The sequence below is a fragment of the Mustela putorius genome, unplaced genomic scaffold, assembly GCF_011764305.1.
Source record: "Mustela putorius furo isolate JIRA1106 unplaced genomic scaffold, ASM1176430v1.1 tig00000430_pilon_pilon_pilon, whole genome shotgun sequence".
In the NCBI taxonomy this organism is placed as follows: domain Eukaryota; kingdom Metazoa; phylum Chordata; class Mammalia; order Carnivora; family Mustelidae; genus Mustela; species Mustela putorius.
The window spans coordinates 2,542,558-2,566,505 of NW_025421377.1; the positions used below are offsets into that span (position 1 = coordinate 2,542,558).

The 23,948-nt window shown below is 36.5% G+C and overlaps 1 protein-coding gene across 3 annotated transcripts in view; it reads right to left on the reverse strand.

Moving 5' to 3' along the window:
- Positions 1–925: 925 nt before the first annotated feature.
- The window catches only part of LOC101691909 (cytochrome c oxidase subunit 7B2, mitochondrial), a 168,649-nt gene continuing 145,626 nt past the window's right edge, over positions 926–23,948 (reverse strand). For 2 of the 3 annotated variants that reach the window (XM_004764912.3, XM_045079931.1), the window contains one exon: positions 926–1,355. In XM_004764912.3, the coding sequence (XP_004764969.1) occupies positions 1,051–1,293 (243 nt within the window). In that variant the 5' untranslated portion in view covers positions 1,294–1,355 and the 3' untranslated portion in view covers positions 926–1,050. Of the gene's footprint in view, positions 1,356–9,658; positions 9,764–23,948 lie in introns of all 3 variants that reach the window. The other variant, XM_004764913.3, reaches the window with a different exon arrangement.

The window sequence follows — 23,948 nt, forward strand, 5'->3', positions numbered from 1 at the left end:
AACAGACAAAGCCCGAACTAAGCAGGGGCTGCAATCTTAAAAAATGTAGTCAGAGGTCTCCCCTGAAAATATGACATAAGAATGAAACCTTGAAAAGTATGATGAAATGAGTCATACAAGATCTGAATTAAATACACTGCAAGCAGAGAAAAGAGCGAATGGAAGCGTCCTGGTGCAAGAGTAAAACTGACCAGTGCAGCATTTAGGGGCCTGTGTACCTTTCTAAGGACTTTGGCGTTAGCTCTGAGTGGAATGTAGTCACTGGGTTTTGAAAAGAGGAGTGATATCATGAATGTTTTAAAATTATCATTCTGGGGTGCCCAGGTAGCTCAGCTGGTTAAGTATTTGCCTTCAGCTCAGACCATGATCCCAGCGTACTGGGATGGAGCCCTGCATCAGGCTCTCGCTCAGCGGGGAGCCAGCTTCTCCCTCTCCCTCTGCCATTCTCCCAGTTTGTGCTCTCTGGGCCTGTCAAATAAATAAAATTTAAAAAAATAAAATGAGCATTCTGGCTTCTGTGTTAAAAAAAAAAAAAAGTTGTGTATGATGGAGTAGAGGATGCAGGTTTGGGGGGACATTATGTGATGAAGCAAGGAAACTGGTGAGAAAGTTTTTATAGTAACCCCAGTGAGAGTATGGTGATTCAGATCATGGTGGGAAAGATAAAAGGATGTGAAAAAAAGATCATGAATTTTTTTTATCATGAATATATTTTAAGGAAAGATTCAACAGAATCGGCCAAACAATTAAACTAATTTGTAAGGTACATATGTGTGTATTCCCACTAAGGGATACCTAATGTAAATCATCAAGCCAGAAAAACACATGCATTATTAATTCTACTTTCAAATATTTATTATTCATAATCTCCTATAACCTATACCCACTGCTACTGTCTTGCTTCTAGGCACTATAATGAGTATTTTCAACAACTTTTTAAAGGTTTCAAATGTATTTTATTTCTTCAATTATGTTATATTTAATGAGCAGCAGAGTGCTTAAGTAACAAGTTAATTTTGAAACAATTTTGTATTACAGTAACTTTGATGGTTACTCATCATTCCATTCTTTTGGGGTGACTCTGCCGACTGGAGACAGGTTCCATTCTATTCCAATCTGTGTGGCCGTGAACAACCATGCAACAACACAGAAAGCCGTCCCACTGGCTAATACAGTGTTACCGTATCTATCATGGAAATCTTGAGAATGATTTTTGTGACTCTGCCTTGACCTGAGTTGTTGAATGCTTCGAATCTTGAACTGATTCAGTGCATTTCTGGTCAAGGGAAACATGATGAAGGTGTGACAGGACGGCCGCGGATTACAGCTGCTGGTCTACTGCCTTGCAAAGGGACCTGGAAAAACAAAAGATAAGCAATGACATCTGATCTACATTCAGTTTCTCCCTTTGACTGTTTCACTCAAACCACTCCTTAGAGTGTGACCAGTCATATAACTTTGCTACCATAATGCCCAGATTTGAGTCTCAGCTCTGCTACTGATTAGCTGTGTGAAATTGGGCAGTTACTTAACCTCTCTCTGCCTTAGACTCTTCAATGGCAAACTGAGACAATAATCCCCAGCTCCAAAGAATGCTGTGTAACAGTATATGAGCGGGTCTTACTGGTTCACTTGCTTCAAGTTACCACATTCGGAATTTGTGGATCTAAGATCCATGATGCGTAACAGAACTATTTACTTTCTTCGAGATTTGCAGACCGCTGGCCTTGAGGAGTAAAGGACTAGAGCTTTCCTAGGTCACAGAAGCCAGTAAGTCTGTCTGAAACCACCTCAACTTTCTGATTAGTCTGGCAGTTCTTTAGCACAAAAATTTTATTTTCTTTTTTAGTCACACAGATGACTTTACGGACCTCCCTTTGTGCATCTGTAGACCGCGCCTTTCTCTTCAGAGAGAACAGAGCACTCCAGCACATCCCGAAACAAGAACCAGACCCTCCTGCACAACCGCCTCTCATGAGATAACTTTTGTACTTGGCATCATTGAGTTTGCATGAATCAAGAAACACTGAAGGCCGCTGCATTCCGTCTACTGACTCACCACCCTAAGCCTCTTTAAAAACCCTTGGGCCAGCTTTGGTGAGTGCTGTGAAGTGTGTAAACCTGGTGATTCACAGACCTGTACCCCTGGGGATAAAAATATATGTTTATTAAAAAAACAAAACAAAACAAAACAAAACCTTGGGCCAGGCAGAAACCTCAGAGTTGGCTTCTGAACAAGAGTCCACCTACTCCTCAGGTTCCAAGCTTTCTGAATAAAGTTCAAATTTCTTTCCAATGAAAACCTGTCTCTTGAGTGATGAACTTTCAGGTGAAGGGCAGCTGTATTTGAGTTCAGTAACATAAGGATTCCATGTGATAACCCCTAACAACGACAAGAGTAAGCAAACAGTATCTTTTCTGTTCTTCTAAATGGCTTGCCGGCCAATGGCTTGCTCCCTAGACTCTTACATGTCAGACATGACATACATTAGCATGACAGACAGAATGAAAATTTGCAACATGTACCACAAGTCCAATGACCTGTGACTACTATAAACTCAGATTTCCGTGTGAATTATTAGGCATTCACAGAGTATGTCACACTTTCTCCTGCTGCTCCTTTCCCCCCTCCCTCTCTTTTAACCCCTTTGCTCACCTCTCCCCTTCTCCTTCATTACCTATAATTCCTGCCTTGTACCTTTCTACAGGTAAAATTCTATTTGTCTTTTAAATCCCAGTCCAAAGGTTATCACTTCTGTGAAATCTCCAAATCTCCCTAGGTTGAATAAAACCCCTCTTCTCTGGGCTACTATTCTTCTTATAACCCTTGTTTCATAACATTTAACATGATATATTGGCTTTATCATTTTAAAAAACAGACTTTATTTTTTCACTTTACCAATTATTATTTTATTTGTATCATACACAACATTTTACAGAAAAAAAAAGAACCCTTAATGTTCAACTCTAATTAAGTACGTTTTCCTGATTCTTTTCAATGTAGACACCTAAATTTTTTTTAATTAATTAATTTTTTATTTTTTATAAACATATATTTTTATCCCCAGGGGTACAGGTCTGTGAATCACCAGGTTTACACACTTCACAGCACTCACCAAAGCACATTCCCTCCCCAATGTCCATAATCCCACCCCCTTCTCCCAAACCCCCTCTCCCCAGCAACCCTCACTCAGTTTGTTTTGTGAGATTAAGAGTCACTTATGGTTTGTCTCCCTCCCAATCCCATCTTGTTTCATTGATTCTTCTCCTACCCACTTAAGCCCCCATGTTGCATCACCACTTCCTCATATCAGGGAGATCATATGATAGTTGTCTTTCTCTTCTTGACTTATTTCGCTAAGCATGATACGCTCTAGTTCCATCCATGTTGTCGCAAATGGCAAGATTTCATTTCTTTTGATGGCTGCATAGTATTCTATTGTGTATATATACCACAGCTTCTTGATCCATTCATCTGTTGATGGACATCTAGGTTCTTTCCATAGTTTGGCTATTGTGGACATTGCTGCTATAAACATTTGGGTGCACGTGCCCCTTTGGATCACTACGTTTGTATCTTTAGGGTAAATACCCAATAGTGCAATTGCTGGGTCATAGGGCAGTTCTATTTTTACACAAACATTTTAGAATAGTTTTAGGTTCACTGCAAAAGTGAGTGGAAAATACAGAGCCCCCATATACATGCTGACCCCACACGCATAGCTTGCCCCTCCTTTAACAGGCTAATAAATTTGTTAAAATTAATGAACCTACATAAGAGTCCTTTATCAGATAGGTCTTTTGCAAAACTTTTCTCCCAGCCTGTGGCTTGTCTTATCATTTTCTTTAGAGATTATATTCTACTCCAATAGACTCTAAGGTCTCTAAGAGCAAAGGATGTGACCTTGCATACAAAATCATAGAAATAACTGTTTTTTTTTTTTAAGATTCCATTTATGTATTTGACAGAGATCACAAGTAGGCAGAGAGGCAGGCAGAGAGAGAGGAGGAAGGAGGCTCCCTGAGGAACAGAGAGCCCGATGTGGGGCTCGATCCCAGGACCCTGGGATCATGACCTGAGCCGAAGGCAGAGGCTTTAACCCATTGAATCACCCAGGCACCCCGGGTTGGTTTTTTTTGTTTGTTTGTTTTTTTATTTTTTTTAAAGCAATCTGACATGTAAGTGAATACTGGTAACCTTAAAGAAGTTAAATGAACACAGAGGACAAGTCAAAAAAATCACGAAATCAAATGTACATGTCATAACAGCCCTAATAATTTTATATTTTAAACAGAAGGTTATATTGAACAAGAGATCTGGAAGCAGAAACACATGGAGTTCTGTCAATTTCTCTTCTTTGTGCAAGCTGTCAAACAGTGCTCAGTTTCTAAAAATGACATATGTTAACTGTGGTCCAAATGCAGGCAACATGGATACAAAAATGCCTGAGGTCAATACTTGTAAACTTATAACTATTCACTGAAATTTGCCAACTCAAATGACTTTATTCCCAACTTAGAAAACAAGACCCTAAGGTTCTCTTTTATCTCCGACCAGATGGTAGAGTGGTACTCTTCATGATTGTGATGAAGGGGACAAAAAAACAGAACCAAATGCCTTTCTTCTGAGGTTCCAAATAGTTTTTGTTTTTGTTTTTTCCTGTTAGTCAAAAATCTCTCCACCAAAATGCACTAAGGTTTTAATTTGAATTCAGAAAGTAGGCTGAAGGTGCGAGGGTCAAGGTATGACAGGTGCAATTTTAATTCAATTCCGAAACACTTGTGGCACATAGGATGACATAAAACCAGAGAAAAATTGTGATAACAGGAACTTCTTGTGGGTCACTGATGCATGCCTTCTACTTTACATCAAACTGATTTCATTATTCCTATCCTCAAGATGTTAAGTTGATACTTTGTCCCTACGGATGCTGATCACATTGCTTTGTAGGTTGGTTCATCTTTTGGTTATCCCCATATCTGTGAAGCTTTTTTCTTTCACAGACCCTGAATTTTCTTGTACCAGTAAGTATCCTTTATTAAAAATTTTGTTTTAGGAACTCCTATAGTTTGTAGCTTGCATTTCATCCCATAATAAATGCAGTCTTTCACACTTTTTGTGTTTCCTTGTTAGCATCAGATACATCTGTCTCAGCTGCTTTCATATCTACATTATATCTATTCTGTTTATAAAACAAAGTAAGAGCTAGGAATCCATGAGTTAAAGAAACTTTCCATACTGTTCAATTCCATATAACTTACTTTTATGATACATTTAATATTATTGATAAACCTAAGCCTACTGCTCGAAGAACTGAAGCAATAGGCTCTAATATCTATATGAAAGCATAAAAATTCAATAATACAATGCAGATAAAGAAAATATTTCTCAAAGTAGATGCTTTCTGATGAAAACAGACCACAAAGAGATGGAAGAAGAAAGATTTCTCTAGGTAATAAGAACAAAGTAGAGGTTCTCTCATGCCTGTGGCAATATAAGAAAAGAAATATGTTCTGAATAAATATAAATAGTTAAAGAGAGTGAAGTATCTTGTGAGGATGAAAAGGAAAAATTGATTGTGTCATCTACTTTATATAGCAGTGTTGAAACTCAGTTTAGGAAAATAACTAATACTAGGCTTCAATCTAAGTGCAATAAGGAAGTATATATATTTGAACCTTAATGGCTAACAAAAATAATTTCAAATCACTAAAGGCCATAAAAAGAAATAACAGTAATATATTAATTAGTGAAGAAACTAATATCAAATGACTATATGCCTATTTGTCAAACACTGTGCCAGAATTTTGCACATTCGCAAAAACAGTGTGTGCAATGGTGATTATTTATCTCCATTCTGTACATAAGAATAAATGGCAGGCAAGATGTGAATTCCAGTCCCATCATTTACAAATCTAGTACATTTTCAACTATAATTTTTCTATCATTTTTCAAAGTATATTCAATTCTGATTATTGGAAATAAAAAAAACCAAAAACCCAATATGGTTACCAGAGGTGGTTTACTAAAATATTTACTGAGTGACTATTGGTATGTGAGGGTCTGGACTGGGTGCCAGTGGTTCCAAGCCTTCTCTCAAAAAGCTTATTGTGGAGTGAGGGAATGAACAAAGCCACTGTTACAAAGGAGGAGACCGGTTAGAGATGAACACAGGGTGCCCTTGGTCCACAGGAGGAGTTACATTTTTCAACCTGGAGTTCTAGAAATGGCTATAGAGGAAATGACACCTAGGCTAGATTTTGAAGGATGATTAAGATATAAAAAACAAACCCGGGAGTGCAGACTGCAGAGGAAGTAGCAAAAGTGAAAGGCACAGAGAGCTGAAAGAGTACGCAGGCAGGGCAACCGGTGAGCTCCGTAACCCTAGGTAGTAAGTGAAGAAGTGAAGGCCCACCGATGAGCCTGTGGGATCAGGAAAGAACAGCAACACAGTGAGGACTTTGCATACCTAACTATGGAATGTAGACTCAATTCTATAAATCAATATTTCTCACTAATGAGAAAAGAGGACTCAAACTCACAGCCTTTTTCTTGAGCTGATAATGAGAATTCTTAGTTTTGTGTTTTTACTTTCACAATTTGTTTTTTTACCTTTTTAAAATTAACATATAATGTATTATTTGTTTCAGGGGTACAGGTCTGTGAATCATCAGCCTTCCATGATTCACAGCACTCGCCATAGCACAAATCCTCCCCAATGTCCATCACCCTGCCACACTAGCCCTCCCCTGTCCCCTCCAGTTTATTTTCAGAATTTAAAGATCTATAAGGTAACAGGGCACCTGGGTAACTTAGTCGTTAAGCACCTGCCTTCGGCCCAGGTCATGATCCCAGAGTCCTGGGATTGAGCCCCACATAGGGCTCCCTACTCAGCAGGGAGTCTGCTTCTCCCTCTCCCTTCATCCCTGCTCATGCTTTCTCTTTCTCTCTCTCTCTCTCTAATAAATAAATAAAATCTATTTAAAACAAGAAAAGAAATATAAGATAACAATATGAGACCTGGATGATGTAGATTATCAATTACTGGTGCCTGCATTTGTCTTTGTTCTGTACTTTTTTTTTTTTTTTTTTTTTTTTGCTTGTACTGGTGTACAACATTTATCTATCCTGGACTAATGGGAAAAGAATGAAGGCAGCTTCCATATATAAATAATGTGTTCACGCCAGGGACAAAATGAAGAATTTGACAAACTGAGTCATGCTCCAGCTCACTATACGGAACACACATCTGAAAGTAAAAGAACCATGGCCACAGCAAGCACTGTTACAGACTCTGGACAATATTAATGGTCATATTGAATTAATATTATACTTTTGAATTTTCTTTGTTGTATAGCTTGGTTTATTTTAAATTTGAAAATGTTTTGGTTTCATAGTTGTATCTTAAATTTGGTTTTATGTTTACACATGTATAAGTGATTTTAAAATAAAGTAATTCAAGATGGACAAGTGATCTGAAGGAATTTGTTTCCCCTTTAAAAAGATTCCATATGTAACCCAAGTTTAAGAAACATTCTTATAGAGGAAAGACCACTGATGGAATGGGGAAAAATCTGGGAGAAAAAGTGCTTTACAAAGATAATCATTAGGTGGAAAATGGGTAGGAAGATGGCAAAAGTTGCAGAAAAGGTAGGAGGTTATTTCAATATTAAGTGTTTATTTCAATGGTTCAGGAAAATGATGACGAGTATATGAAGCTTTGATCAAACAGATGGAAAGGAACTAGAATTGAGAAATATTAGGGAAAGAAAATCAGTCTGATGTGGAAAACAAGTTACTCTAAGTAAACTGAGTAAGTCCATTCATATAGCCTCTGGTTTTATCATTTTGGACCAAAATTCTGTCTATTTCTGCTAAAAATCAATCAACTTTGACCCTGTAGCTTGTAGCTGATCCCAGGGAATTAGAGTGTGGATGATCTAGGAACAGAATGAAGCAAGGCCAAAGCAGACATAATTGGGGGTGCTCTGGAATAGAAAGGTCTAGGTACTTGAATAGAAGAAGGAAGGGATCCTAAAATGATTTACTGTATGGTCATAAGAAAAAAAAAATCAACTTTATCCAGTCTAAGTATAGCATAACTCACATCAATAAATATCCTGCTTAGCCTTGATATAAGATTTTCTATTTAACTTTAGGGAGAAAATTATAAACTGTGTCCTACTTCTCAAGTTTGCTTAATATTACTAGTAAGTATCACACAGAAAGATGATGCTCAAGAAGGGATTAAGCGAATACCATGGTTTCCCAACCTGGACTCTATTGATATTTTGGTCCAAGTAATTTTTTCTTGTGGGGGGATATTCTGTTCATTACGGTGTGTTTATCAGCATCTTTGCCCCTGTGTGCCACACACATAAGAAGTACCTTCCTCCCCTCAGTTTTGACACCAAAAATATATTTCCAGACATTCTCAAATGTCGCTTCATGAATAAAATCATCCCTGCTTAAGAACCACTGTTGTATACAAAGCAAAGTGTCTCTTGTTACTTCTCCTATAATCCTCTAAATGACATTGTTCTATTTAATACAAAGGCTTAAATTCGAAGAAAATATATTCCCCCATTCCCTGCCATGGACTGCATAAACACTGTGTATCAACATTTTTTCATAAACTAATCTCAATTTAAAAAAAAAATGTTGTGCAATACACAACTTAGAAGAATCAATCTATCTGGGCATCCCCTTGCTCTTCTAGAAAATTTCTAAAAAAAAGTGGGACTAATATGGCTTTTCCAAACTGGCCTGATGCTAAGAGTCATTTGGAATCTTTGTTATAAAATGTAGATTTTAGACTCCATGTCAAACTTACTGTAACAGAGCATCCAGGGAGTAGCCTGAAAATCTGTACCTTTTTAAAGAGTTCTCAGAAGAGTCTTGTCATCAGACAAGGTTATGGAACAGTGAATCAGATAATCTCTAAGGTCCCATCCAGTCCTAACACTCTAGACCTTTCCAAAGAGAAAAACATTTTAGGAAGACCATTTATTCTTTAAGGCCGCTGAAAGAGTACAGTAGTAATTGAATTCACCACCATGGTAATTTAAAAAGCAGTACCTGAGTGACCTGAGCTATAGGAACCCCTTGGGAATAAGATAGTCAACAGAAACATTTGGCAGCATTTAGATGCATTAAAAGTATTACTAATACTGGTGTTTTGCTGTATAAAGAATGATACACTTTTGAAGCTCAGGCTCCTTAACTACATTGCTCAATTGTAACACCTTTATTTCCACCTGCTTTTATTTCTGCTCTTCTTTTTACAGCTTCAGAATACTGACACACAGTAAGAAACAATAAAAAAAAAAAAGGGCAATCCTGTTGAAATGAAAATGAACATAACCTGCAGTGTCTTCTGCTCATTTATGTATTTCTCAGAAGACTATGCTGCTCAAGGAAGGATTAAAGTGTACACAGTGCAAAGTGTCTCCCATCATGATTACTTAAGCCTTCAGCCTTTTTGTAACAGGAAATATGGGAACCCTGCAAACAGCAATGTTGGTGGTGGAAATGCTAAACAATGGTTCTATTTCGTATGTAATGGCATCATCTCCTGAGTCACTGAACTCATGAATGGTACAGGCTGTGGTTTATGCCACTTTATTAAGTCTAAAAAATCACATAAATGGATGTTACCTGAACAAATTAAGAGGCAGATCACTGTAGTGACTGTTAGGTGAGGAGGGAGAAGTAACAGAGTGGACATCTTGTGAGTTGATATCCTCGAATGGCAAATGTTGCCTGAAAAGTAAAGGGACATAAGGTATGTACTCCCCTCACATTCTTCCCACAAAGCCTAAAGAAACTGCACAGAGGATCATAGGGACGGGGAGGAATAATTGAAAGGGAAGAAATCAGGGAGACAAACCATGAGCGACTCTAGACTCCAGGAAACAAACTGAGGGTTGCAGAATGGGAGGTAGATGGGGTTATGGGGTACTTGGGTGACAGGCATTAAAGATGGCACGTGATTTGATGAGCAATAAGTGTTACACACAACTAATGAATCACTGAACATTACATCAAAAACTAATGATGCACTGTATATTAGCTAAATGAATTTAAATTAAAAAAATAAAATGGTGGGGGGAAGTCTAAATAAACAGACCATTTCTATCCTATATAGAATTCTAAAGTATTCATAAAGTCTATCCTGAGAATAGTCACAGTGTTCATTCAGACTTCCTTTTATGGATTTTATCACATTAATGTGATTGACTCATTAACTACCCATTATATTTTCTTTAGTCTTTCATCTTTAGTGCTTTCAACTATACTCATTTCCCCCCTTTCTAACAGCTATGTTTAAGAGAACAAAACAGTCACAGAAAAGTTGAGAGCTTTTCTCAATGCCACACTGCAAGTCAGTGCCATGACTGTGCAAAATAATTCTTATTTTATTTTCCATTAAACTTTCATAAGGCCATCAAATTTCCTCAAGGTGGGTGTCCATGTTAATTTTACATTTCGATCCATTTCAAACATTGGAGACAGGTGGTCTTGTTATTTTAGGCAATGTATTAAGTGCTAAAGGACGATCATGGTCACTCTCAAAAGATTTTATATTAACTACATTCCATAGTTCATGGATTGCTGAATAATCAGGTCCTGCTAGAAGTGGACCAGCAAGTCAAAATATCTGGATAAATAACAGCATTTATCCTACCTAATCTTGGAGAAGATGATGATCAAGGTTGTAATAAATTTTAGAAATTTTGAAAATTTTATTGAGAAAATGATACAGAGTCACTGAAAGACATCATATGTGTGAATTACATGGTCAGACATGTAGCTTAGACATTACTCTGGTACAAGGGAAAAGTTTGCAGAAGATTGCTGCAAATGCTCCAATAAATAATGATAAGACTTGAACTTGGACAATTCATCCAATTAAAGTCTCAAAATATGCCAGTCTCTTATTTCTGCAGTCATCATATTTCTGCATCCAATCCTCACCTTTACAGAGGCAGAACAAAATTCTTTGGTACAGGCACCTAAAGATGACAGCCTCTGAATACCTACCTCATGCCCCTGGAGATCTCAGAACTTGAGTATAAACTAGAATGTGGGAATTAATTTTTTAACTTCTAAAGAAAAATATTCCATTCCAGTGAATGGAATACATCATTTATCTCTTAGCTTTACTAGTCTGATGCTGATTTCAATCATAAAGTGATCTTACTATCAATATTCACCAAAAGATGTGTCTATTTTCCTAGTTCTATTTGATGTTAATAGATGTTACTTTTAAAAAGGGCTTCAACAAGATGGGATCCGGAGGGAGACAAACCATAAGAGACTCAAATCTCACAAAACAAACTGAGGGTTGCTGGGTGGAGGAGGGTCCGGAGAGAGTGGTAGGGTTATGGACATTGGGGAGGGTATGTGCTATGGTGAGTGCTGTGAAGTGTGTAAACCCGATGATTCACAGACCTGTACCCCTGGGGCTAATAATACATTATATGTTTATAAAAAAATTTAATAAGAAGGGCTTCAAAGTCATCCAAGTTTGGGCAATATGCAGATAACAAAGTCAAATGCTTCTTTATTAAAGCATTTTCCATACCTTTATTGTGCTAATGTATATGGCTATTCTCTCACAGGGATGGTGAATGGTGCTTTCCAAACTTAGCTGAACATGCCATGCTTTTTTTCTCCTGGACCATATTATTAGTGTTTTCCAGAACACACTTCAGGGAACATCGAAGAATGGCTCTGTGTTCTCAATGCTGTTACACCACTGTACTCATTTCCAGTAGTTTAATAGTTCCAAAAGGCATTTCACAAAAAAAAACCACTTCCTTGTGGGGACTTTGAACATAAATGACCGAAGAAGCACAGAGTGCATGGTAAGCCCAGGGTATCTTAACAACACTCATAGTAGCAATTAACTCCAGCTTTCATTATGTGATTCAACTTCTGCAGTTTTAATATTTGAGTAGATGTTTTCCTCCTCTCCACTTCTACCTTTATTCATTAAATGCTCTATGAATACAAAGATTGTATGATGCTGCACTGGCCATTAGAGTTGCATCAGTAATCTCTCATTGCTTAATCTGAATTTTTCATTTAAATTTTGAGATGAAAATGTACAAGCCATCTCTGCAGTTAATCTGATTATGTCACTGATATGTAATAGTAAAAATTAAAAATTTTAATTTCTAGATGTCAAAGTCATATTAAATCTGAAAGACACATTTAACTGAATGCTTCCATTTTTCATGAAAATGGTTTTTAATTTCTAACCTGGTATTAGGTCATTAAGGGTCTACTCCAGAAGTTAATGTAGATCAAATCCCAAATTCAGACTGAAATATTTAGCATTGCAAAATAACCCTTTTTTCCTTGTTTTAAAATCTCCAGATTTTTTTATTTATGACTTGAACTATCTCTGCCTTCCTAAATTCTGCTCAAAATATATCTGTAAATAAAATCTTTATGAGTAAGGCTTTTGTGCTTGCCATCAACTGGGCAACTTTTGGAGCATTTGTGGAGAAATTCCATTTGATGAGAAGAGCACTTCACAGCCCTAAAGTAGTAACTATGTTCACTTTCCAAGTTGTTTTTCCAGGCCAGTTCTCTCTTTCAGTATACTTTTTTTTTCTTTTCACTTTCATAAAATTTTGAAAACTTTTTAAAAACCTTTAACAAGATGTTGGCATTTTACCTTTTCTTGTTCTTTCATTTAGGATCCATTACTTGGAACTGAGAGAGACTTTGGCCAGAGGGCTAACTCTGGTAAACTGATATTTTTTTTCCTTGTAAAAGCCTCAGAAAAAAACAGTGAGACAGGATGCACTTTGCCAAACCTTGGGGCAGGGATCCTGCTTTAGTGAACTGATATTTCATTTTAGTTTTTTTTTTTTTAAGTTCCTAAAGGAAGGACACTAAAGACGCTACCCATGTAAACACATGCAATAGAAATTCAGAAAACAGATTTTTGTTTTGAAATCCTAAAACTTTCAATTAGAATTCTAGTTTCAAAGAGGTTACTTTCAGTTTCTCTTTTGTTAATCTGAGTCTAAAATGTCACAGATAATGGCATTCTAAACTAAATTAGCATAATAAACCATTTGCATATTTGTTAATTGGAAAAGTAAGATTTCTATGCAACTAGGCCATAATTTTGATTATATATCTAATTTATATAGCTTACACTCACTACCGATGATGGAACTATGGGTTTCTTTATATAATGTATTTTATCACATTTATTAAATCCAAATCATAACATCTAAATGACACAGACATCACTTTAAATTGTTTTTTAATATCTGCAGTAATTGATGATTGGACATTCATGAGCTGATATTACGAACATGTTGAGGAAGAACATGGATATAAATAGGAGGGTGGGGAAGGGATAGTAAATATTTAACTTTAGCTACTCTTTCCTAGATCCATATTCTGTTTGAAGGAGAGGTGGAGAACCAAACTCATGTATGTATTTTTCTAATGCAAGCTAGTTTTGAAAAAGGCACAAAGATCTAAATATAGACATAGGTGAGGAACCTGAATCCTTTGCTCTTCTCAGAATCCGGACACTGGCTGAGAATGGGTGATAGATGGCTTTCTAAGAGCAATAGGACACTGTTAAAAGGAGGAGGAGGAATGCATACTGAATGTGAAAGAAAAAAAAAAGTCCACTATACTGGAAGAAAAATTTGATCCAAACTGAGGTCCCAGATGTCCATCAAGGGTACGGGTAAAAACATAGATTCATTAAGTGATAGGGACCAGTGGATTATATTCTCTCTAGTTTCTTCTATCTTTATTTTGTTTCTGTATTAAAAGCTTCATGGGGAGATGGAGAGAAGGGAGTTGGGGGAAATTGGAGGTGGAGATGAACCATGAGACTGTGGACTCTGAGAAACTAACTGTGGGTTTTGGAGGGGAGGGAGGTGGGAGGTTGGGTGAGCATGGTGGTGGGTATTGTGGAGGGCACGTATTGCATGCAGCACTAGATGTGATGCATAAAAAATGAATTCTGGAACACTGAAAAGAAATTTAAAAAATAAATAAAAATTAAAACAAAACAAAACAAAACAGAAATGAAAAAAAAAAAAAAAGCTTCAAAAAAATGTACTGCACAGGCCCAGAGAAGTCAATGTTAGGAGGAATTACAACTATGTGAGAATGGGTACATATATATTCTTCTTCCTATTTATTTCTAGAACTGAAAGTTGCTCTTTTGAGTTTTTTGCATAATAAAAGATCCTCTAGAAACCCTAAATAATATTGAGGTTATTTTATTGTTTAAAAATGATTCAACTCAGTTTCTCTTATTTAACTATAGCCTGCTAAACACCGATGTTACATAAATGGATAAGTATGGCCCATTCTTTCAGGAATGCTCAGTTATAAGAGACAGATAATCATAAGGTTTCAATGTGAAAAGTGTTATAACAGATATGATCAGGATACTATGCCATCAAAAATAAGAGGTAACTTCCCCATCCAAAGAGCTCATGAAGAGCCTCCTTAATTAATAGTAGGTGAGCTAAATTAAATAGGCTCATTAAATAGGCTAATTAAATAGGCTCAACCAGATGAAAAGAATGGGGGTGGAGAGATTTATTAAGGGTTTTTCTCCAACTATCAACACTAAAATTTAGTTTTCAAATATTTCTCCTCTAAATATTTATATATGTTTAGCCTTCCAGTCCAAACATATATAAATCAAGAGAGTCTCCTCTAATGTCAAATTCAAAACAATAGAACATGTAACAGTTGCACATAAGCATCACACTGAAATAAATACTCAGGCTGTTTGCCAATTCTATAATACATTTTCATCTTGACTGAACATATCATAATCATCATAAAAATTTGCTTTTAATGTTACTACAAAATAATAAGAAATAAGCCTGAAAAACTTCTTTAAAAATAAATGTTGGCAATTTATAACTTTGAATAGATACAAAACAATCAGAGTTAAGATAATCAGCATCTAATTGTGTCCAGAATTAATGATATCCAAGCCATTTCCTGCATTACCTTCTGAGTTCATGATGTTGGACGATCATCTATAATTTATACTTTACACTGAAGGGGTATCGAGAATAGCTAAGAAAATTTTGGAGTTAATACTGGGAAATAAAGAGTAGCCATGCTTCCTAAGGGATTGAATTTAAGCTAGATTATGAAGGTATTTCCTTAAGTATGCTTACAACCAATGTCACATGTTATCTAAGAACCTACAAATGATAATTGTTCAAAGTCCAAAAATACTAATAAAACATATACTCAGCAGCTCGATAATTCTGGGAATCTCTACATACAACACTCATTTCTTTGACTGCAAAGAATAGCCCCATAATAACAATTAAAACACTTTAAGCCAAAATATCAGTTTATACTGTGTGAACTGTATATAGTGTGAGAATGTATGGAAGGATATACTGCCCTATGGAAAAAGGGATCCAAGGAGGCTGGGAAGATGATGGAGTAAGAGGACCCTAAACTCAGCATATTTCATGGATACAACTAAATAAACTTACATCAGTGTTAAAAATCCAGGAAACCACTTGGAAGACTGGCAGAACAAACTTCACAACTAAAGGTAGAGAAAAAGCCACAACTAAAAGGGTAGGAAGGGGTGAAGATGCTGTAGGAAGCAAAATGCACCTTAGGAGTTAACAGGAGGGAGGGAGCCACTGGTATAAGAAGGGCAAGAAACAGAACATCATCTTGGGGAGCTGGCAAGGGAAAGATGAATCCCTATAACATCTGGCTTTGAAAGCAGGAACAACTGAATATCCTAAGTTCTTACAACCCTTGGGAGATAAAGCCTGGAATTTTAAAAATCAGGGGGCTCTTCTCTGGGAGAGCCCCAAGGGCAACAGGAAGCTGAATTCCCACCCTTAAAGAGACACCATGACAAAAATCCCTGGAAGACACAATGTAGAAGGAGCAGTTTCAGGGCATATGGGGGAAAGAGCAAAATACTCATCTCAGAGCCTCTCCTAGAAAGGCAGGAATCACAAGAAGACCCCTTCAGGAGTAAAGGAGCTGGCAGGATCCATTTCCCTCCCCACTCCTAAGCATAAACACTGGGCCATCTGCTGCAAGGACATGCACTATCTAACTTGCTTACACCAAGCTACTTGCCCGAGTTTTGGCAGACCTGCCCTTTCCAGTTATGCTTACCTTAGTCCTGGGGCTGTGGCCTCCTCCCCCAGAAGATAGCACAAACCTCAGCAGCATTGCATCTCTCATGCAGTGTGTTTTGTGGGAACTTTGTGCCAGCAACAGCAGCAGCAGGGCTTTATAGAAGCCTAAGGTACACCTTGTTAAAACTGGCCACCAAAAGTGGCCAGGACACAACAGCAGGTCACACACAATACACACAGGAGAAACCTCCTGAAATGCTATGTCTGGGTAACAGGGGACAGCTGCACTACAGGGTACCACAGGACCTCTTCTTCATAAGGACAATACTTTCAATAGCAGGAGAAATAGTGAGTGTCTAACACAAAGCAAAAGACACAGAGAGTTAGACAAAATGAAGAGACAGAGGAATGTGTCCCAAATGAAAGAATAGGATAAAACCACAGTAAGAGACCTAAGCAAACAGGTATAAGCAATATGTCTGATAAAGAATTTAAAGTAATGATCATAAAGACACTCATGGGACTTGAGAAAAGAGTGGAGGACATCAGTGAGACACTTAATAAAGAGATAAAAAATAACCCACCAGGGATGAAAAACACAATAAATAAAATTAAAAGAATATGAAATGGAATAAATATCAGACTAGAGGAAGCAGAGGAATGAATTACTGACCTGGAAGACACAGTAATGGAAACTAATCAAGCTGAGTTGTGAGACAAAAAAATAACAGGTAAAATTAGGAAGATTTAGGGAATTCAGTGACTACATCAAACAAAATAACATTCACATTATAGGTATCCTAGAAGAAAAGCAGAGAGAAAATGGGGCAGAAATTTTATTTGAATAAATAATAGATAAAAATTTCCCAAATCCGGGGAAGGAAACAGATATCCAAACCCAGAAGGCAGAGAGATCCCCAACAAAATCAAGCCAATGAGGTCCATATTAAGACCCACAGTAATTAAAAATGGTAGAAAAGAGTGATAAAGGAGAATTTTAAAAGCAGCCAAAGAAAAGAAGACAGTTACATACAAGGGAAATCCCATAAAGCTGTCCATAGATTTCCAGCAGAAACTTGGCAAGCCAGAAAGGAATGCCATTATATACCCAAAGTGCTAAAAGGGGAAACAACAACATAACAACAACAAAAAAAAAACAGAACAAAACAAAACAAAAAACCTGCAGCCAAGAATACTCTATCCAACAAGGTTATCATTCAGAATATAAGGAGAGATAAAGAGTTTCTCAGGCAAACATAAACTAAAAGCGTTCTTGACCATGAAAGCAGCCTAACAAGAAATGTTAAAGGGGACTTTTTGAGTGGAAAATAAAGGCCATGAGTATGAAAAGTAGGAAATGCAAAAACAGTAAAAATAAGTATATCTGTAAAAATCAGTCAAAGGATTCACAAAATAAAAGCATGTAAAGCAGGACACCATATGTGTAAACCATGGGGAGGAGGGGTTCCTGGGTGGCTTTGTTGGTTGAGTATCTGCCTTTGGCTCTGGTCATGAACCTGGGGTTCTGGGATCAAGCCCCACATCAGGTTCCCTGCTCAGCGGGGAGCCTGCTTCTCCCTCTCCCTCTGCACTCCGCTTTCTTGCTCACTCTCTCTCTATCTCAAATAATAAATAAATAAATAAATAAATAAATAATATAGGGAGAAAAAGAATAAAGAATGGGTTCAAACTTAACTGACAATCAACTTACCATAAACTGGTATATGCAGAAGAGGTTATATACAAATCTAATGGTAACACAAATCAAAAACTTTAACAGATATGAAAAATATAAAGGAGAAACAATCAAAATATAATACTAAAGAATGGCTGCAAACTATGAAAGAGAGCAAAAGAAGGATCAGAGAAAAAATATAAAAATAACTACAGAATAAGTAATAAAATGACAATAAATACATATCTATCAAAATTACTGGGAATATAAATGAACTAAATACTCCAATCAAAGGACACAGGGTAGCAGAACAGATAAATAAATAATACCTATCTGTATGCTGCCTATAAGAGACTTATTTCAGACCTGAACACACACTTGCAGCAGATTGAAATGAAGGGATGGATATTTTACCATGCAAATGGATGTCAAAGGAAAGTCAGGGTAGCAATACTTATATCAGACAAAGAAGACTTTAAAACAAAGACTGTAACAAGAGACAAAGGAGGACACTGTATAAACAAAATGGGGAAAATCCACAAAGAAGATACAAAAGTTTTAAGTATTTATGCATCCAACATGGTTGCATCTTAATACATAAAACATTTAGTAACAAAAGAAATAATTGAAAGTAATACAATACAGTGGGAGACTTTAATTACTCACATCAACAGACAAACCATCTAGATCATCAGATCAACAAGGAAACAGTAGCTTTGAATGATACACTGGACCAAATGGATTTAACAGACACACAAAAAATTCCATCCAAAACAACAAAACATACATTCTTTTCAAGTGCATTTCAAACATTCTCCAAACATAGATCATGTAGTAGGCCACAAAACAAGTCTCAACAAATTTAAAAATATTGAAATCATACCACGTGTATTTTTCTAACCAAAATACTATAAAACTGGAAATCAACCATAAGAAAAAAATCTGGAAAGAGCATAAACACATGGAGGTTAAATAACATGCTACCAAAAAAATGAATGGGTCAATCAAAAAGTCAAAAAGAAATCAAAAGTTACATGGAAAGAAATTAAAATGAAAACACAATGGTCCAAAATCTCTGGGATGGAGCAAAAGCAGTTCCAAAGAGGGAAGTTTAGAACAATTCAGGCCTACCTCAAAAAGCAAGAAACATCTCAAATAAACACTAGGTTACAGATGGCCTTTCTTTTCACTACTTCTGTATATTTGGGGTAAATATCCAGCAGTGCAATTGAAGGGTCACAGGGTAGCTCTATTTTTACTTTCTTAAGGAATCTCCACACTGTTTTCCAAAGTGGCTGCACCAACTTGCATTCCCACCAACAGAATAAGAGGGTTCCCCTTTCTCCATATCCTCTTCAATACATGTTGTTTACTGTCTTGTTGATTTTGGCCATTCTAACTGGTGTAAGATGGTAGCTCAAAGTGGTTTTGATTTGAATCTCCCTGATAGCTAATGATGATGAACATTTTTCGTGTGTCTGTTAGCCATGTGTATGTTTTCTTTGGAGAAGTGTCTGTTCATGCCTTCTGCCCATTTTTTGACGTGATTATCTGTTTTGTGTGTGTTGAGTTTGAGGAGTTCTTTATAGATCTTGGATATCAGCCCTTTGTCTGTAGTGTCACTCATGAATATCTTCTCCCATTCTATGGGTTGCCTCTTTGTTTTGTTGACTGTTTCCTTTGCTGTGCAGGAACTTTTGATCTTGATGAAATCCCAAAAGTTCATTTTCTCTTTTATTTTCTTTGCCTCTGGGGACATGTCTTGAAAGAAGTTGCTGTGGCCGATGTCGAAGAGGTTACTGCATATGTTCTCTTCTAGGATTTTGATAGATTCCTGCCTCATATTGAGGTCTTTTATCCATTTCAAATTTATCTTTGTGTATGGTATAAGAAAAAGGTTGAGTTTCATTCTTCTATACATAGCTCTCCAATTTTCCCAGCACCATTTATTGAAGAGACGATCTTTTTTCCATTGGATATTTTTTCCTGCTTTGTCAAAGGTTATCTGACCATAGAGTTGAGGGTCCATATCTGGGCTCTCTACTCTGTTCCAGTCTCTACTCTGTCCACTGGTCTGTGTTTCCATTTTTGTGCCAGGACCACACTGTCTTGGTGATCACAGCTTTGTAGCAAAGCTTGAAATCAGGCAACGTGATGCCCCCAGTTTTGTTCTTCTTTTTCAACACTTCCTTAGCAATTCAAGGTATCTTCTGGTTTCACACAAACTTTAGGATTGTTTGTTCCAGATCTTTGAAAAATACCTGTGGAATTTTGACTGGGATGGCATTGGAAGTATAGATTGCTCTAGGCAGGATAGACATTTTAACAATGTTTATTTTTCAGATCCAGGAGCATGGAACGTTCTTCCATCATTTTGTGTCTTCTTCAATTTCTTTCATGAATGTTCTGTAGTTCCTCAAGTACAGATCCTTTACCTCTTGGTTAGGTTTAGTCCCAAGTATCTTATGGTTCTTGGTGCTATAGTAAATGGAATCGATTCTCTAATTTCACTTTTTATTTTTTCATTGTTAGTATAAAAGAAAGCAACTGATTTCTGTACATTGATTTTGTAACCTGCCACATTACTGAATTATTGTACTAGTTCTAGTAGTTTGGGGGTGGAGTCTTTTGGGTTTTCTGTATAAAGTATCATGTGATCTGCAGAGAGAGAGTTTGACTTCTTCTTTTTCAGTTTGAATATCTTTTATTTCTTTGTGTTGTCTGATTGCTGTTGCTAGGATTTCTAGTACTATGTTGAACAACAGTGGCAAGAGAGGACATCCTTGTCATGTTCCTGCTCTCAAAAGGAAGGCTATCAGCTTTTCCCCATTAAATATGATATTTGCTGTGGATTTTTCATAGATTTTCTGAAGTTGAGGAATGTTCCCTCTATCCCTATCTATACTTTGAATCGTTTTAATTAGGAACGGATGCTGTATCTTGTCAAATGCTTTTTCTGCATCAATTGAGAGGAACATGTGGTTATTCTCTCTTCTCTTATTGATTTGTTCTATCACATTGATTAATTTGCAAATGTTGAACCACCCGTGCGTACCATGGATAAATCCCACTTGTGAAATAAACAACCCAACCTTATACTGAAAGGTGCTAGAAAAAGAACAGCAAGCAAAACCCTAAACAGCAGAAGGAAGGAAATAATAAAGACTATAGCAGAAATAAATGAAAACTAAAATAACAATAGAATAGATCAATGAAACCAAAAGCTGGTTCTTTGAATAAATTGACAAAATTGATAAACCTCTAGCCAACTCATCCAAAATAGAGAGAGAGGACTAAAATAAAATCAGAAACAAAGAGGAGCAATAACAACCAACACTACAGAAAAACAATTATAAGAGAATATTAAGAAAAGTTATATGCCAACAAATTGGGCAACCTAGGAGAAATGGATAAACCTAGAAGAAATGGGTAAATCCCTAAAAATACGTAGCCTACCAAAACTCAAGCTGAAGATCAGAAAATTTGGCAAACTGATTACCAGCAATGAAACCATCAGTAATCAAACAACTCCCAACAAACAAAAGTCCAGGATCCAACAGCTTCATGGGGGAATTCTACCAAATATTAAAGGAGAGTTAATATCTATTCTTCTCACACTTTCCCAAAAAACAGAAGAAGGAAAACTTCAAAATTCATTCTGAGTCTAGAATTACCCTGATAACCAAAACCAGATAAAGATACCACAAAAAAGAGAACTAGAGGCCAGTATCTCTGATGAACATAAATGCAAATTCCTCAACAAAATATTAGCAAATGCAATCCAATAATACATTAAAAAAATCAATCACCATGATCAAGCAGGGTTTATTCTTAGAATGGAAGGGTGGTTAAATATTCACAAATTAATCAACATGATACATCCCATCAATAAGAGAAAGGATAAAAACAGTAACATTTCAATAGATGCAAAAAAGTTTTTGACAAAGTACAACATCCATTCATGCCCTAAGATCAGGAACAAGACAAAGATGTCCAATTTCATCACTTTTATCCAACATAGTACTGGAAGACCTAGACACAGGCAATCAGAAAAACAGAAAGAAACAAAGACATCCAAATTGGTAGGGAATAAGTAAAACTTTCACTATTTGTGGATAACATGATACTATCTATATACAGAATACTGGAAAGACTCTACCAAAAAAACTACTATAACTGATACACTAATTCAGTAAGGTGGCAGGATACAACATCAATATATAGAAATTTGCTGCATTTCTATATACTAATAATGAAGCAGCAGAAAAAGAAATTAAGAAAATAGTCCCATTTATAATTATAACAAAAATAATAAAATACCTAGGAATAAACCAAGGAGGTTAAAAATCTGTACTCTAAATGTTATAAAGCACTGATGAAAGAAATTAGAGACAACAACAAAGAAATGGAAAGACATCCCACACTCACGGATTAGAACAACAAATATTGTTAAAATGTCTATACTGGGGCACCTGGGTGGCTCAGTCTGGTTAAGCTTCTGCCTTCAGTTCAGGTCATGATCCCAGGGTCCTGGGATTAAGCCTCATGTCAGTCTCCTTCTCCCTCTGCCACACCCCCTACTTGTGCTAAAATGAACAATATCATTAAAAAATAAATATATAAAATGTCTGTATTACCCAAAGCAATCTACACATTTATTGGAACCCTTACTAAACTATCAATGGCGGGGAGCCTGGGTGGCTCAGTGGGTTAAAGCCTCTGCCTTTGGCTCAGGTCATGATCCCAGGGTCCTGGGATTGAGCCCCACATCAGGCTCTCTGCTCAGCAGGGAGCCTGCTTCCTCCTCTCTCTCTCTGCCTGCCTCTCTGCCTGCCTGCCTGCCTGCCTGCCTCTCGGCCTACTTGTAATCTCTGCCTGTCAAATAAATAAATAAAATCTTTAAAAAAGAAAAAAAAAAGCTATCAATGGCATTTTCACAAAACCAGAATAAAGAATCCCAAAATTTTAATGGAACTACAAAAGATTCTGAAGAAACCTTGAAAAAGAAAAACAAAACTAGAGATGTATTACAATTCCAGACTTTAGGATATTATTACAAAGCTTTATTAATCAAAACAGTATGGTACTAGCACAAAAAACAGACACAAAGATCAACAGAATGGAATAGAAAGTGCAAAATAATCCCCATTTATATAATCAATTAATCTTCAACAAAGGAGGAAAGAATATGCAGTTGGAAAAAGTCTCTTCAATAAATGATGTTGGGAAAACTGAACAGCAACATGAAAAGAATGAAATGGACCACTTCCTTAAGCCATACCCAAAAATAGACTCAAAACAAATTATAAACCTAAATGCAAGACCTGAAACCATAAAAATCCTAAAAGAGAGCACAGGCAGTACTTTCTCCAACATCAGCTGTAGCAACTTCTTTCTAGATATATCTCCTGTGACAAGAGAAACAAAAGCAAAATAAACTTTGGGACTACATAAAAATAGATTCAAAATCACAGCACAGCAAAGGGAACAACCAACAAAACCAAAAGGCGACCTACTGAATGGGAGAAAATATTTGCAAATGATATGTACAATAAAGGGCTAGTAACCAAAATATATAAAGAACTTACACAACTCAACCCACAAAAAAACAAATAATCCAAATAATCCAGTTAAGAATGAACAGACATTTCTCCAAAGACGACATACAGATGGCCAACAGAACCATGAAAAAATGTTCTACTCGTCAGGGACATCCAAATTAAAACCACAGTGAGATAGCACCTCCCAACTTCAGAATGGCTAAAATAAAAAAATAAAGAAAGAACAAGTGTTAGTGAGGATGTGGGGAAAAATGAACCTTTGTGTACTGTTGGTTGAAATAACACACACACACACACACACACACACACACACACACATACACAGTGGAATATTATCAAGCCATAGAAAAGAATGAAATGTTGTCATCTGCAATGACATAGATGGATCCAGAGAACATAATGCTAAGAAAAATAAGCCAGTCAGAGAACAAGAAATACTCCAAGATGTCACTCATATGTAGAATTTAAGAATTGCCATTTGCAATGGCATGCATAGAGCTAGAGAGTACTATGCTAAGCAAAATACGTCACTCAAAGAAAGATAAATATCATATGACTTCACTTATGTGAAATTTAGG